Raw genomic sequence first — 16,392 nt, forward strand, 5'->3', positions numbered from 1 at the left:
TCAACTATAATTAGAAAATTACCCAAGTTTACAAATTCAAATGTTCGTATAATGGAAAATGTTTGATGCAAAGAAAATATTAATTTTTTGGAGTTTTTTTTATTATTTGGTTTAATGGTAAACAGGAAGGAGTGACTTTTCCTCAAAAGCAGACTTTATTCCTTTTAATTAATTTATTAAGCAGGATAAATATATGAAGTGACAAAAATCCTGTTTTATAGCTGAGACTTTATTCTCCAATTTGATCTTAAATTGTTTTAGAAACTATGTATTTTTGAGCCCGCATCTAATTCAAAAAGTTTGGACACCCAAACAGCTAAGACCGTCTTTTAGCGGTGTAGTTTGGCCGCCATCCAGCAGAGGGCGCCGCCGGTCATACACGGAGCCGGTTATACAGAAACAAAGATGGTGGTATCATTGAACGGTACAGAGAAGTGATCCAAACACAGTCCAGTTTGGAATGAAAAATGTTCTTATGCGGTTCTGTTTAGAAATATAAACACTCGATAAATTTCTTAAGTTATCAACTTGATATCGCTCATTCAGCCGGTTTTAATGGCGGAACAGCGTCAACTTTATCAGCTAAAAATTACTGATGTGCTACGAGAGCTTTGATGTGACTAAAGCGAAGGGCACAATGCAGAACAATTACAACGTGGCGGGTTTCCGTGACAGTTTCCTAAAAGCTTCTTGTGGGTAAAGAATCCAGTGAGTTTAAATGGGCCCAAACTTTAAGCTGTGAAGCTAAACGCAGCGCCTGCTGCCGTCTCTCCCTGTGCTGTGCCGCGGCAGGCAGAGCCAGCCGGTCTACCCGGCCCTGTCCCCTTGTGGATTCAGGCAGCCCTACTCCTCCAGTCTCCCCAGCGCATCGTCCTACTCCAGGTACCGCATCCTGCCGGCTGGACCGGCCCAGCGGCCGCGCAACAGCAGGCTCCTGTTTACAGCACATCACCAAAAACTAAACCAAACGCCTCCGAGCAGGACGGATCAGAATTTCATCAGGACGGCTTCTGTCATCGGTGTGCTGTAAACGGGTCGAGCCCCGTCAAACCGAGCCAAGCCACGCTAATCGCTGCTCAACTTCATGAAAATTTGAAAGAAACCCGCTGTTTTGCTGCTTTTAAGCTCTGTGCACTGCAAAAACACAAAATATTACCAACTTTTTCTGGTCTAAGTTCTGGTGAAAATATCTTGGTACACTTGAAGTAAAACAAAACAAGTAACTTTACAGTTTTAACTCCTCAATATTGAGGCAAAACTTCTAGTTCCATTGGCAGATTATTCCTTATTATAAGTGAAATAATATAACCAAGCTAGAACTTTTTCATCAATATTTAGGAATTATTTACTTAAAACAAGTGTATCTTGCTGCAAAGTTACTTAGTTTTGTCTTGTTTCAAATGTGATAAGACATTTGCACTGGAAATTAGACCAAAAATACTTAAGATTTGTGTTTTTGCAGTGTGTTTTTATTTGTCTGTTGCTCTACATACACATTTAACATGCTTTAGGTTAAAATTTTGCACAAACCTGGTCCGATATCTCTGCGTAGTCATCCAGAATATGAAGATGCTTTATTTTTTTAATAGTGTTTGTTTTTAGAAATGCAAAAGATAAATAGTTTTAAAGCTCATATAACAGCATTATAAACTGCTTTGTTCATAATACCCTTGGTCAAATATTTCTGTTTCCAAACACCATAAGGACTAAAACCAACAACACGCTCATTGTTCTCAAGCTGCTTAACGCCGTTTAGATGTTTCCTCTTTCTTTGTTGTTTTAAGACAACAGCAGCTGCTTCTCTTTTACACCAAATATTAAAGAGAAGAAATATATCCAGTCTAATGTTCACAGGCTAAACTGTAAAACAAGTCTTGATCTTTCAGCTGCTTTGTTTTGAAAAACAATACTTGTGCGCCCTCTAGTGGTGACAAATGTTGAAACTACAGTATTATATATCATGATTTAACATACTATTATATTTTGACATAAAATATTACTTTTAATGACCAAAAAAGCTCTTAAAAGTTGCTTTTTAACAACCTTAGACACAACAAATTTAAGTTAATGTTTTTGTATGATAGAAACCTAACTTGGACGTTAGATGATGCTTTTTCTGCTTTCAATGCTTGGCCAGAAGTGCCTCTTTGCTTCAGCGCTCTCCGTTCGCTCTGCCTGTAAGTCGATGCATCGCTCCAAACTGCTCAGGTTTGCGTCATTTTCACTGTTTTCCTCCGTTTTGTTTCAACCCTTCCAGGTTCCCTCACTCTTTGATGCTCGGACCGTCGGGCGTGCATCCAACAGGGATCCCCCACCCGGCTATAGTGCCCTCTTCGGGCAAGCAGGAGCATGATCAGTACGACAGAGGCCTGTACATGTAAGTCACCCCGACTTCCTTCATCACAACTGTTTAATTTAATTCAATTAAATTTTACTTATTTGTTTAGCACATTAATCAATGTGACATAAATATGCAGTTGATAATAGACTCATCTTTTCCTCGCCTTAGCTGCCCTGCCGCTGCAGAACCGCTACCAAAATGAAACTAGGAGATGAAGCTATTATTAATTTAGTGCAGAGCGCCACAGCAAAGGGAAAAATAACGCTGAAAAACCATTGAAGAATAATTCAAAACCACTCGTATTCTTCTTTTTTCTTGCTCTACGTACCACCTACGCTACACAAAGACTCGTTGGCATAGCAACTGACTGACAACAGCTCCACTAATATTTCAGGATTAAACACTCAAACATTTCCCACACAAAGAACAGAGCTGTGGTAGATTAGCTAATTTCAACACCTGTTCTTCTGATGATCAGAGTTGGTGTTTAGGTCGCCTTTTTAAATTTTTTAATTGAACTGATACACAGGGAATTCTGCAGCACATCTACATATTAAAGTTGTCATAGTCAAGCTAGCATAACTGACTTACTTTTCTCTCCCTTGCTATGTTTTTTATTTAAACTTCCTCCTGACGTTATTTAGTTGACATAGTGTTGACAATTAGTAGCAAAGCTCTATTTGTTTTATACATCAGGCATTCATTTAAGATTTAGCGTGCTATGTTGACAACATAACAGCTAAACCAATGCTAGCCATTGTTAGCAAGCAGCTTTTTGCCTTCCAGCAGGAAGCCGAGGGCGGGTTCTTGTTCGTGTGACGTTACGCTGCTACGTGTTCATAAAACTCTCAGTACATCTAGAAAAGCTAACAATGAAAACATTTATACAAGAAATAACTAACAGACAGAAACAATCTAAACAACAGACCCTCATTAGTGATTAAGTTTCTTTTTTTTAAGTTTTGACTGTTTCTCATATAAATCTTCATTTTCAGCGCTGTTCATGTTTATTTTTGCGGATGTTCTCGCTCCTTCAGGAAGCCGCAGGTGGAGGTCAAGCGGGAGAAGGAGCCCAAGAAACCGGTCATCAAGAAGCCGCTGAACGCCTTCATGCTCTACATGAAGGAAATGAGGGCAAAGGTCATCGCCGAGTGCACGTTAAAGGAGAGCGCCGCTATCAATCAGATTCTGGGGCGAAGGGTGAGTGACACAAACATGAACTCATCATTTATTTATATCTGCTGGAACATTTTTAACCTCTGACCCCCTTTACCAACCCACAGAAATGCTACAAAATATGTAGAAAATAAAATAAACTTTTAGAATGTTTTTATTAACTATTTCCTTATTGTTACATTCATTTAGCATAAATGCTGCATCGTACCATCTGATTGTAGTTGGCCATGAGTTTTGTTGCCTGAAAATTTAATTATTAGATAATATATTGTGGCAATTACCAAATAATAAACATTTTCAACAAAATCCTCTCTTTTAATAATAAGAAAATCTGTAATATTTTATATTAATATGAATCAAATTGTATTTTTCAGAGTCGCTCCTTTTGGTTATTTTCTTGTCAGAAACTTTTCCGTTTGTTGCTAGCTATGCTAGCCTGAGGAGCAAAGCAGCCAGTCAGAAAATGAGAAATAAATTATTAACTCATATTTTATTTTTAAAATAATCAGAAAAAAATATGAAAACGTTAAGATAAAAAAATCATGGGATTCAATTCTTTTTTATTATTTTAGCAGTTTTTCTCATCTTCTCTCCGCCTTGCTGAGACCCCACAGCGCCCCCTGGCGGCCCCACTGCTACATTTGTTTTGTTTTTATTAATATTCATTGCAAATGTTTTTCTTTTTTGGAGAAACGGGTTGAAAGTTGTTAATTTTCTGAACGGATCGGTTTTGGATCAGTAAATAATTCTGAGCTGAATTTGTTCCCAGTGGCACGCTCTGACCCGGGAGGAGCAGGCCAAGTACTACGAGTTGGCCCGGAAAGAGAGACAGCTCCACATGCAGCTCTACCCGACCTGGTCCGCTAGAGACAACTACGTAAGCTACTTTGCTCTGCTCCTCCCCCTCCCCAACCTGTTTCCATCTAACTCTAACTCTCTGGCTCAGAGTGAACATATTCAGACCAAGGAGCTGATTAAGAAAAACACAAACAGGAAAGTGTTGCAGCCCCTCCTTTCTGTTGTGCAGAAATGTTGAATTTTGTGTCTGGGTTTGCGGTCGGAGAAATAGACGTCAACGCGTTGCCGTGGTTACAGCAACAGTGGAGTAAACAACAATTAAACTCAGAAATCACTGTAAATACTTTTACTGTATTTTAATTCACTAATACGTATTAGTGTATATTTACCAGTGTAACTTAGTGGTAGTTGTCTGGTATGGCAGGCTGTTACGATATTTATTTGACGACTCTGCTCTGAAATGTGACGAATGTTCACAAAAGGTTCTTTGTTAAGAACCTTTTCCTAAAAGGTTTTCCTAATCTGGATTAACAGGATTAACTATTGGAAAATGTTGGAGTCAAACCTAAAACCGTGAATTTCTGAAACATATTGACTTGTTTTTATATTTGTTTATATTTAAATTATGTATTTTATCTGTGGTTTGCTTCATCACACCTATTTTTTAATATTTCTTCAGCTGATTGATTGTTTTGGTTTTTATTCTGAGCTGCAGATGATTGCAGTCTCATTCAAAAGATGTAGGAAATGGATATTTTGCTATTTTTAGGCCTTTTAAGAATTTTTATTTTGTTTCAAACTGTGGTTCTTAATTTTAGTTTGTTTTGGTTTAGATAAAACTGTCCTCAATGAGTCTCCTTATTCAAATTTGCATATTTTTATGCTTCAATAATCAGAATCTTTTAAAAACTGGAGCAAAATGTGAAATTTCTCTCAAATTTTATATAAACTCTTTTTTTTCAAACTGAAATTAAAAAAAGCAAACAGCGAAACGTTTGTTCTTCAGATTTTATTTTCAGTTTGATTCTCAATTTTCTTTTGCCTACCAACTTTATTTAAATTGAATCTTTTTTTCAATTTTACACTTTAATAAGTAAATCACATCAGATGTTTGTGAAATTAAAGTATCTCCTATCAGTATTTACTGGTGAAGCCCAAATCATTCGAAGCTCAACATCCGATTTGATTCTCTGAATTTTATTGACGCCTCTGCCTGTAAACCCACAGTGAAACGTTTAAAGATGGCCGGCGTGTGGTGCATGCTGGTTTCTTTGAAAGATCAATGTTTTGGGGTTTTGCTGAATCTGGGCTGCTGTGTGCCTCTGACTTCTCAGTTTGCTGTTGAACTCTTGCAGGAGGCGGGCCTTAGCGGGGTCGCAGGGGAAAAGAGTAAAGCTGATTGGGTAGGGACTCGTCTAATGGTGGATTTATACCTCTGTGGTGTGGGGTAAAAATAAGAACATAAAAATAAAGTGTTTGAGAAGCTGCATGAAAGCGGGAGGGGGCTGTGGGTATTTCTGTGCAAAGTCTGCATGCACCCTCCTGAGAGATTGCTCACGTTTGAAGCATGTAAACGAGGACAGGCCCTCCGGTCGGTAAGATGTGGATGCATTTCAAATCTCTATCTCTACTAAAACTCTCCATCACACAGAGGTATAAATCAGCCGTCTTTTTCCAACTAACAGAGAGCAGGGCTGCATGGCTGGCCTCGCTGCATCCGTTTATGTATCATTTCAAACACTACAACAGCTTCATTTGGTTATTAATTACTTTATTATCAGTCCTTCTGTTTTGCTTTGTTTGACAAAAAACACATTTTGACATATTTCTGCTGCACTTTGGCCAATTTCCTCACGTCACCTTCCAAAGAGTCAGACTTTCTTGCAATATTTTAATGTAATCTTAACTTTTAGTCTTGAATTCATCGTTTCTCTGCACCTGAAAATAAATCTCTGTATAGGAGATGAGCAGCATCTAAAAGTCATGTTGTAAAAGAAATAAGGAAGGAAATATTCTCTTTTTCACTGAGTTCAACTGGAAAATAGTTTCTGATCCCAAAGATTCAGTTAGAAATGATTCTGTTTGGTTTTCTGTTACATGTAACATTTATTTTTATTGCTTTGTTTCTGCAGATCAAAATCATTTCATAATAAAATAAAATTTTAATAATCCAAAACAATCCCTTCACCCTAAGTAGTTCTACCAAAAAACATAAAATAAATCAGGAAATGCTTGTTAATCCAAAGAAAATCCAGCCTGAAGGAGTTTGGAGAAAGAGCAGCGTAAAGGGAAACTATCATGCCAAAAAAAAAAAAATACTTTTGCACATTTATATTCTTCCATTTTGGCTTCTACTGCTTCTACAAAACAACTAAGCACTTAAAAAACAAAAAAACACCCGTTAGCAATAAGTACGTTTGTTTTAGTGTGTAGAAAACGAGCTGTTTCAGAAACCTCCAGAATAATGTTACAAATCAGCAGGCACTACGTTGTTACCTAGCAACCCCAGAAGAGTTCCACCCGTTACCTAGCAACCCCAGAAGAGTTCCATCTGGTACCTAGCAACCTAAGCTGAGCTCCAGCACGTTTGGTCAGTTGGTTTTCCTGCTGTATGTCCTGTACAATGGCTGCTGGAAAAGACAAGAGTTTTGTTGTTGACTCCATCCAGAAACTACTTGTTGTGCAGGAGGCTCCACTAATTCTTTTCAAAGATGTACAGTTGGATAGCAGCGTATCTGTTTGCAGCCATTTTCACTGTAAGCATCGAGTTGGGGGCGTGGCCAGCAGCATCTTGACTGAAATCTCATTTTCTAAGAAGCTTAAAGTGTCGCCGTTAAAACATTGTGAGAAAGTCTGAATGAAACGAGGCAGGGTGCAGGTGACGAGAAAATCCCTTTTCCCACCAAAACAAACAAATCATTTAATGTGAAAATCCTCTGTGTGTGTGTGTGTTGTGCGTGTGTGTGTGTGTGTGTGTGTGTGTGTGTGTGTGTTGTGCGTGCGTGCGTGTGTGTGTGTGTGTGTGTGTGTGTGTGTGTGTGTGTGTGTGTGTTGTGCGTGTGTGTGTGTGTGTGTGTGTGTGTGTGGAGGTTTCTAGCATGTTCTGTGACTTGCAGGAGAAACCCTCTACGTGTGTGGAGCTTCTCTTCCTGTTCTGCTCGCAGACAGGGGTTTCTCCAAACATATCGAGTTATGCTGCAGCATCAGACATTAAACACACACACACACACGCAGACAAACAGACACACATACACACAGCAGGAGCTCCATTTGCAGGATGACTTGTTGTAAACCACACAGGCGGCGCAGAGCGAGGCGGCGCAGCGTAGGCGGTAGATTCCTCTCCCCACATCCTTCATCTCAGCCTCGGTTCATCAGCAGCAGAAGAACTCTCATGTTTACCTCAACACACACTAACACTTGAGAAACAGCGAAAGAAATGTCAAGTTTGTCTTTTCTGAGTGATCTGAAATGAAAAAGGATTTTATAGGAGACGTCTGCTCTTTTTAACACTGGTGGAAACTGAAGGTTGTGCATGAAACTCGGTTCTAGTGACTGAAGCAGTAGAAGCTTTTGTTTCTCTTTCTTGCTTTAGTTTCTGGTTGTAGCTTTTAACTTTTCATGTTTGAGTTTTTTGTTTGCATTTCAACATGGAGCAACACTTCAGAAAGTTTATTTTTTTTAATAAACTACAAAAAGCCTTGCAAACGTACTAATACTCCTACCGAAAACCAACTTTAGTGTTTTATATTTGGATTTTACGTACCAGATCAACACAGAATGGAAGCGACAGGAAACAATGAATTTATTTTACACCTTATCAGTGGATGTAGTCCATCTGTTCATGGTGATGGTCTGAACTCTGACGTCATCACGCCCATCAGGGGAAATGGTGGCGGCAGCATCATGATGTGGAGGAGGCTTTCTTTAGCAGGAAAGTTATTTTTTCATTTAGCCAGAATGAAATGCATAGCTAAAAAATATATTTCCTTAAGGTTTTTTGCTCACAACAAATTATGATTATTATGAACTTATTTTTCTTCTGCTTTGTGTTGGTCTTTAACATTAAATCCCACAAGAAACACTGAAGTTTGTGGTTGGACAGAATATAAATTTTGGGGGGTTTCTTTGGTTGTTTCTGTCGTGTTTTAAATCTGTCTCTGTCAGATACCTGAGTTAAGTTTTATTTCAATTCACTGCAAAAACACAAAATATTACCAAGTATTTTTGGTCTAATTTCTAGTGCAGATATCTTTGAACACTTGAAAAAGGATAAAACTGGCTTACAAGGAACCTTTTGGCAAGATATGAGTTTAAGTCAGTAATTCCTTACTGTTGATGAAAAAGTTCTAGTTTCATTGGCAGATTATTGAACTAATAACGACATTTTTCCCTTTTTATAACTGAAATGATCTGCCAGTTGCTAGGTAACGGGTGGGGCTTGGCTGGGGTTGCTAGGTAACGGGCGGGGCTTGGCTGGGGTTGCTAGGTAACGGGCGGGGCTTGGCTGGGGTTGCTAGGTAACGGGCGGGGCTTGGCTGGGGTTGCTAGGTAACGGGCGGGGCTTGGCTGGGGTTGCTAGGTAACGGGCGGGGCTTGGCTGGGGTTGCTAGGTAACGGGCGGGGCTTGGCTGGGGTTGCTAGGTAACGGGTGGGGCTTGGCTGGGGTTGCTAGGTAACGGGTGGGGCTTGGCTGGGGTTGCCAAGTGCACTAAGATATCTGCACTAGAAACTAGACCAAAATTACTTGGTAATATTTTGTATCTTTGCAGTTAAACTGAACAATTGATTTTGTTTTTTATTTTAGGTAATAAATGTTTCATGCTTTTTGTTTGTGTGGGATTCTGTAAACTTTAGATGACCTTTATGCTTTCATTTCTTCAAAATTATGAATTCCCAGATAAAAACATTTTTATAGTTTAAGTTGAGTTATTTCAGATTATCATGACCTGCATTTAAAAACAAATGATGTCCTTAAAATCTCAACAGCAAAAACAAAGATTTCAAACCGTTTTATGAACTTTGAAGGGAGCAGATTCTCTGCATCTATTTAAAACGGTTCATTGGGTATTAATACTTTTGCAAGGTTATATAAACTGAAAATATTTTATTGTGTTATGCACAGAGGAATCAGACTCTACACTGTAAAAACACAAAATTTGACCAAGTAGTTCTGTTTCTAATGCAAATATCTTCGAACACTTGAAATGAGACAAAACTAACATGAATAACTTTTCAGCAAAATATAAGAGTCTGTTAGATTATTTCACTTCACTTTATAGACATAAAAATGTCTTGTTATAAATTAAATAATCTGCCAGCAGAACTTTTTCATCAACATTAAGGAATTACTGACATGAAACAAAGTCATATTTTGCTGAAAAGTTATTTGTAAGTTAATTTTGTCTTATTTCAAGTGACCTAAGACGTTTGTTCTAGAAACTGGACCAACATTACTCAGTAACCCTTTGTGTTTTTGCAGTGTATGTTGCTATTGTTGTTTGTCTAAAAATAAATGAAATTAACTTGATAAATCTGGGGCCATTTTTGTTTGTGTTTGTCCAACAGGGCAAGAAGAAAAGGAGAAAACGGGAGAAGCAGCAGGACTCCAACACAGGTAAGCATCTCTGTGTGAACTCTGCTGGCAGAATGAGCAGAAACTTTGTGCTGCGTTGGTGCTGCAGCTCACTGCGGAGGCAGGAAGTGACTCTAACGTCAAACCACCCACCCACTCTGCTTTCCATGCAACCTGAATTAGAAAAGTGTAAATCCAGGAGTGTGAATGTTCCACATGAATCCAGGCTCGATGAAAATGCATTTCTGTTTGCTGCTCTCTGCAGAACATGAAGGTTTTTCTGTTTTGTTTTTTTGCACGGCTGCTTTCCTCAGAGTTTAATCTGAGCGACATTAACTGCATCTGTGCTGTTTGTCACTGTCGCGTTGTGCTACTAACAGTTTTGGCTTTTTTCTCTTGTGTATCTCTCCTCCCGTTGTTTTCTGGTTTTCCTGTGACCCTCTAACTTCCCCCTCTTCCTTCGCTCCTCTCTGTTTATTACATCTATGTTTTGCTTTTCCTCCTGTTCTCCTGCATGCTGTGCATTGTGCGCTCAGACCCGGGCTCTCCTAAGAAATGCCGGGCTCGCTTCGGCCTCAACCAACAAACGGACTGGTGCGGTCCCTGCAGGTGTGTAACCGACATTCCTCCACTTCCACTCAGCCGACGCTGCGTAAAACGCCCCCGTCTGCTCATCACTTCAGTCTGATTCAGCCTTTCTGAGGAGACAGAGCGGCCATGGAGGCGGTTTTCACCTCACTCTGACAGTTTCACCTCCAGATTTACCCGTCCGTATCATTCCTCCTGTTCTTCACAGGAACGCTCCGATTTATTGGAGCTGATCTCCTTGATTTTGAGAGTTCAGCGATCGGCCGGTGCTTCCATGTGAAGCCGATCTTTTCTACATCTGACCTGGTCTGCTCTGCATGAGAGGTCAGCCTGACCGACCGGCCCTCCGTCACCAACTCAGAAACGTTCTTGTATATTTAGCAACATTTCAGACAAAAAAATATCATAATTGGCCAAATGTGAGTCAGCAGATGAGGCTTGTTAAACATCAGTGATCGTTTTTGATGTTTGTCACATTACAGCTGCAACATTTAACCTGTTTTATGGATCTTTTTGTGCTAATATTTATGAAGTGGAAAAAGGATATTTCTTTTAAAAAGTTTTAAACTTTCATTTATGTTTTGGACAAAAACTCTTCCCAACGGTTTTCCCGTCTCAGGGAAGCTTATCGATGCACCGACTGCAGTTTTTTGGCTGATCACCGATTTCCAATCTTGGCCGATACCAAGTTTTTTTTGTCTGAAATGTTTTTAGATTTAGGCAGAAAGTTGCTGAATATTGTTACCTGTAAACGTTTGGAGCGACCCGGTCTGTCAGTCCGACTCGTCTCACTGCAGAGCGGCTGATTGGACCGGCTGCCGCGTGACAGAACATCAGAATCTCTTGGGGTGAGAATATTTCTCCCAGGCCCAAAATCAGCAAAGGAAACTTTGTTCATGATCAGCTCTGTCTCTCGGGGATCGGCCACTTCCTGAGCTCTGAGCTCTGCATGTCGTCTATCACTAACCTGCTGATCCAAACCCAAACACACCGAGTTCGACCCGAAACTAGAAGAATTTAGCTTTAAATTACTCAGGAAATAAAACACAACCTAAAAGATTTTCATTTTCTTCAGCAAAAAAATAAATTCAACTTTGGTCATTTCTGTTGCTTTTTCTACAAAAACAGTTTTTCCAAAAGTTTCTGCTGGTTCCCGTTAGCCGCTTTTTGTCTGGACCTTTATTGTTCATGCATTTAATGCCAAAGAGTGAGATCGTGTTTCAGGTAAAAGAACGTTTCCTTATTGATCACATTATTAGTTGGTAAAATAATTTTGCCAGAAACCGGAGCTGATAATCACCGATAATCAGATCGTCTTTCTTTCAACCTGGAAACATTTTCTTTGTCCTGATTATCTTATTTTTTGTTCTTCATATGAATTATTATCATTTTGATCTTTAAAATACCAAAATTTCCACTTAACTTTATATTTTAGTCCGTTTGATGATGTGATCTTTAAATTTTAAATGATTGATAATTTGATCAATCAGTGCTTGAGTCGACTTTTTACCAAATACTTTTTACTTTTACTTTAGTAAAAATGTCTTGAGTTCAGTTTTCGGATACTCGGCCTCCTCTGCTTGTTGATAAATACCAGTTTTATGATTTGTTGCGGATATTTCAGTGGATGTTTCGCCTCCTTTAGCTTTCTGGAGGTTTGAGCCACTAGAGGGCAGCAGCTCCCACCCATAAGGCCGGAGCTGCAGGGGGTCGACCGCGGTCCACGGCTAGTCTGCAGGAGCCGGGAATCTGACATGAAACGCTCGCTCCGCCGTCTTCCCCGCTGTTGCGTCATGGAAACCTGAGTGTGTGTTTCGGTTTGAGAGAACAAAGGGGCTGAATGTGGTTTTAAGCCTTATCACCACAGCTTCACACACACACACACACACACACACACACTCCCTGCAGCGCTGCATCTTCTCATGCCCGTCTGCTTTCTACTTTCTCCATCCCTGCGATGTGGTGACGAGCGTCTTTTGATGGTGAACTCTGACATTTAGAATCACTTTCTACTGCAGAGTTCCTCCTCTGAGTCTAAATTCGGCGCAGCGCCTCAGTTTGCGGTTTAACCTGGTGACTCATTTCATGTTTTGGTGATGATCTTGGGATCCTGTTAGCTGCTTTGATGGTATGGAGGTCTGCTTTAAACGTAACACCTCACAGAGCGCAGCAGGAAAACACGATCTGATCGTCGCATCCAAACCTTCAGGCAACATCGTTCAGAGTGACGGCGCACCGATTTACCAGACAGACGATTTCCTCAGCTAAACACTGAACTGAAAAATAAACCTTTTATTGAAACCATACAAATAGTCAGTAATTAAAGCTCAGTAAATTATTCCCCACTGCAAAAAACAGAATCTTACCAAGTATTTTGTCTTAGTTTCTAGTTAAAATATTTTAGTGAAGTTGAAAAAAGAAAAAACTAACTTTAAACAAACTTTTGAGTGAAATATATGAGCTTGTTTTAACTCTTTAATGTTGATGAAAACGTTTCAGATCCATTTGCAGGATGTTTAACTGATATGACAGGAAATATCTGACAACTTTTTCATCAATTTAAGGGATTATTGACTTAAAACAAGCTCATATATTTCACTCAAAAGTTCTTTTTAAGTTAGTTTTTAATCTTATTTCAAGTCTTCTAAGAAATTTACACAAGAAATTAAACCATATTTGGTGATATTTTATATTTTTGCAGCGTCGATGCAAAACATGAAAAATCAATGAACTTTAAATTCTACTGAACATTTAACTGAAACTGAAAGACATTTTAAAATCCAAAAATAAACCAACAGAAACAACAAATGAAATGAATTATGAAGTTAAATTGATCCTTAAAACGACCAAATCACCCATAACTTTATCATCCAGGAGAAGAAGAAATCATGAAAATGACTGAGCGTTTTACATTCATCATGTGACTTATTGGTTTATTTGATGCCACATTATGTGATATCACCACAATATGTTATAAAGTAATAAAATTGGGCATTATCATATGATAAAACATCATTAAAACTGCATTATGTCATAAAATAGTTTTTTTCTTGAATGCAGAGGTTAAAACCAAAGAGTCTGAAACTAATGACCAAAAGTTTTCACTGCACTAGAATGTAATAATGATGATGAACTCCAGCAGTGATCATTTATTACTGAGTTATTGATGAATGGATCTGCTGCCGCTCTGAGCTGATGGATGTTTGTCTCATGTCAGTTTTTAAGTGTGAAGCAGAAATTCATTGGTCTCGTGTTCATTGACTCACTGTGATTCTGCGCCTCCCCTGAACGCTGCTGACGTCTCCACACTTTATTCACAGATAACTCTCTCTGACTGTTCCTAGGAGGAAAAAGAAGTGCATTCGCTACCTTCAAGGAGGAGGCTGCCCCAGCCCATCTTCTTCAGATCTAAGTGCTATAGACTCGCCCCCGTCCCCGTGTCCCGCGCGCCTCCGCCTCTACCAGCAGCAGCCCCCGTCCCCGCGCGGCTCCCCGCCGCCCTCCCCCTCCACGCGCCGCTCCTCACACACGCGCTCGCACCCCCGCTTCCCGTCGGAGCCGTCCGCCGGCAAGCGGGCGGACCTCTGCCACCTCGCCCCGACCCTGGAACTGTCGGGCAAGCAGACGCTCTGCCCCTCGGCGCTGTCCGCCGCCAAGGTGGCGGGACTTTCTCTCAAAGTGCTAACAGAGACTCACTGATCGCCGCGGCCCTCCCACCTCACTACTCTCCTCCTCGGCTCCCAAAGGAACGAAGATCCTCCTGCAGTCGTGATTTTCCAAAGGTTTCCGTTTCCACTGCAGCGACATGAGAACAAGCTGCTCACCTTGTGCTTAACGCTTCAGAGGCCTGTCTCGATTACTAACGAATCCACAGCTCTCATGACGTCACACTTCCTGGAACTTCATAGCTGACTGCCATCTTGGTAGGCAGTTGCTATGACAACAACAAACAAGCCACAAGCTTAGAATTAGCTCTCACCTTGTTGCTATCTAAAATATTGCTTTACAACTACCTGAGTCCTCTACTCACCTCTGTGTAACACGAAGATAAACATCACTGATATTTACTGTAGTACTTACTGCTGAGCTAGCTACACTAGCTTAGCTAACGTAGCTTTTATCAGGTAAGATGGACAGGCAGCCTGCGTACATGTACTCACTCTGCCAGTCACCAGAACCGTGTTATTCACCTGAGGAGTTCTTACGTCCTTCATAAATCCGTTTAACATCGATTGAATGAAGCTCCTCCTTGGTGAAAACACTTCCTGTTCACTAATCAGTGACGTCTGTTGCAGCAGATCAGAGGCAGCTTCTCCACACCGTCTGACCTGTTTCGATCCCATCAGCAGACATTTTGTTCAGGAGTGTCTATAAACCTTCATTTTGTTGACTTGGAAGCCATGTGCTTGCCTACCAAGATGGCGGCGATCACATCCAGGTCAGACTTGTGGAACGATGAATTGTCCCAGAACTTATTGCAATAAATGATGATATTCTTGTTTTGAGACCATTTACAACCTAAGCAACGGTAACGGCAGAATAATAATGCAATCAGATTCTCAGAGATCAATAAACTTCCAATCTAATGAACTGGAAGACATTTTAAATATCTGAAATAAATAAACCAAACAAGAGAAACAAATAAATGAATTATGAAGTGACTGTAAACAAAAGCATCAGACTTATCATCCAGCTTTTGGTAGAAAAATGATAAATTGTGCAAATGGAGATTATTGAGTTCATTTTAATGTGATTTATTGATTATGGTGACCGGCCTGCTGACAGGCGCAAATGATTATTGATTATATGATAAATTACTTTCAGACAAACTAGTTTCCTTCCAGGACTGAACTTCATTTTGGCAACATTGAAGAGAATCAGAGCAAATGTGTCTAAAATGGAAGCAGCATTTTAACCGTTTGTTTTTACTGGTCCGTCACAAACACTCCAGTTAAAATATATGAAATTATAATGTGGCAAAAGGTGGAAAAGACTTTTTCATAATCTTCTTGTTTTGGCTCAAACCGTTGGAGTTTTGGTCGGTTTTGTTTCAGGACGGTTCCTCCTCAGAGTTGGTGCTCACTTTAAGATTCATGTTTTTCATGTCATTCTCCCTTCTGGACCCGTCTGACCAGCAGGACCTCGGATTCCTGGGAAAAGTATTCCTATCTTTTATGTTTGTATTTCCAGAGGAGGTAAAGCAGACTCCCAAGTCACTTCTTTTAGCACTTTTAGGCTTCTATTCTCCAGCTTCATCCGTTAATTTTTTACATTTTGTTTTTTACCTTTTTGTGTATGAATCTCATCTCATTTTTAAGGTCATATGTTTCTTTAAATTTGTTTTTTTCCTTCTCTGCAGCTCCGCAAACTAATCTGTGACCGATGGGTACTATTATATTGCATTGTCTTGTAAAGTTTTATATTATAATAAATAACTTTTGTATGTTTTTATGGAATAAAAAAGTAAATTCTTTTTGAAAAAAATATTATAGTTTCCACTTTTTTCTAAAGGCAATATGTTTTTTTGTGCAAAATTTTACCCTTTGTGATCCAGTATTACTGCAGACGCCTTCAAACTATTTTGTGTTCAGTCGGTGCATGTTCCAACTGTAATGTTACATTTCGAGAAAGGAGGTTTTCATGTCACCTTTTCTCGCAGTAAGTGTAGGCTGAGCTTCTGTACCATTCTTCTCCAGCAGATGGCGCTGTTGTGGTTCAGGCCAGGCAGAAACAACTGGAAGATGTCTTTGTACTTTCATGCTTTGAACCCTTTGATGTATGGTTTTTGTTTGATGTTATTAAAAGTGTTTTTTTAAATGTTTAAGGCTGCAGGCTTATTTTTTTTCCAATGGGATAGTTATAAGAAATATTGCATTTATTTTTTCTAAAACTCAAATTTCTCACTTTTAAACCA

General features: G+C 39.6%; 1 protein-coding gene across 1 annotated transcript in view; it reads left to right on the forward strand.

Moving 5' to 3' along the window:
• tcf7 (transcription factor 7) overlaps positions 1–16,302 on the forward strand; it is an 81,218-nt gene extending 64,916 nt beyond the window's left edge. Inside the window, 8 exon segments of the mRNA XM_014985169.2 lie at positions 793–882; positions 2,258–2,377; positions 3,379–3,541; positions 4,287–4,394; positions 5,671–5,718; positions 9,884–9,932; positions 10,427–10,499; positions 13,823–16,302. Of these exon segments, the coding sequence (XP_014840655.2) occupies positions 793–882; positions 2,258–2,377; positions 3,379–3,541; positions 4,287–4,394; positions 5,671–5,718; positions 9,884–9,932; positions 10,427–10,499; positions 13,823–14,177 (1,006 nt within the window). The 3' untranslated portion in view covers positions 14,178–16,302.
• Positions 16,303–16,392: the final 90 nt, after the last annotated feature.

This window comes from Poecilia mexicana, unplaced genomic scaffold (genome assembly GCF_051168715.1).
Source record: "Poecilia mexicana isolate PSO_F unplaced genomic scaffold, ASM5116871v1 scaffold_14, whole genome shotgun sequence".
In the NCBI taxonomy this organism is placed as follows: Eukaryota; Metazoa; Chordata; class Actinopteri; order Cyprinodontiformes; family Poeciliidae; genus Poecilia; species Poecilia mexicana.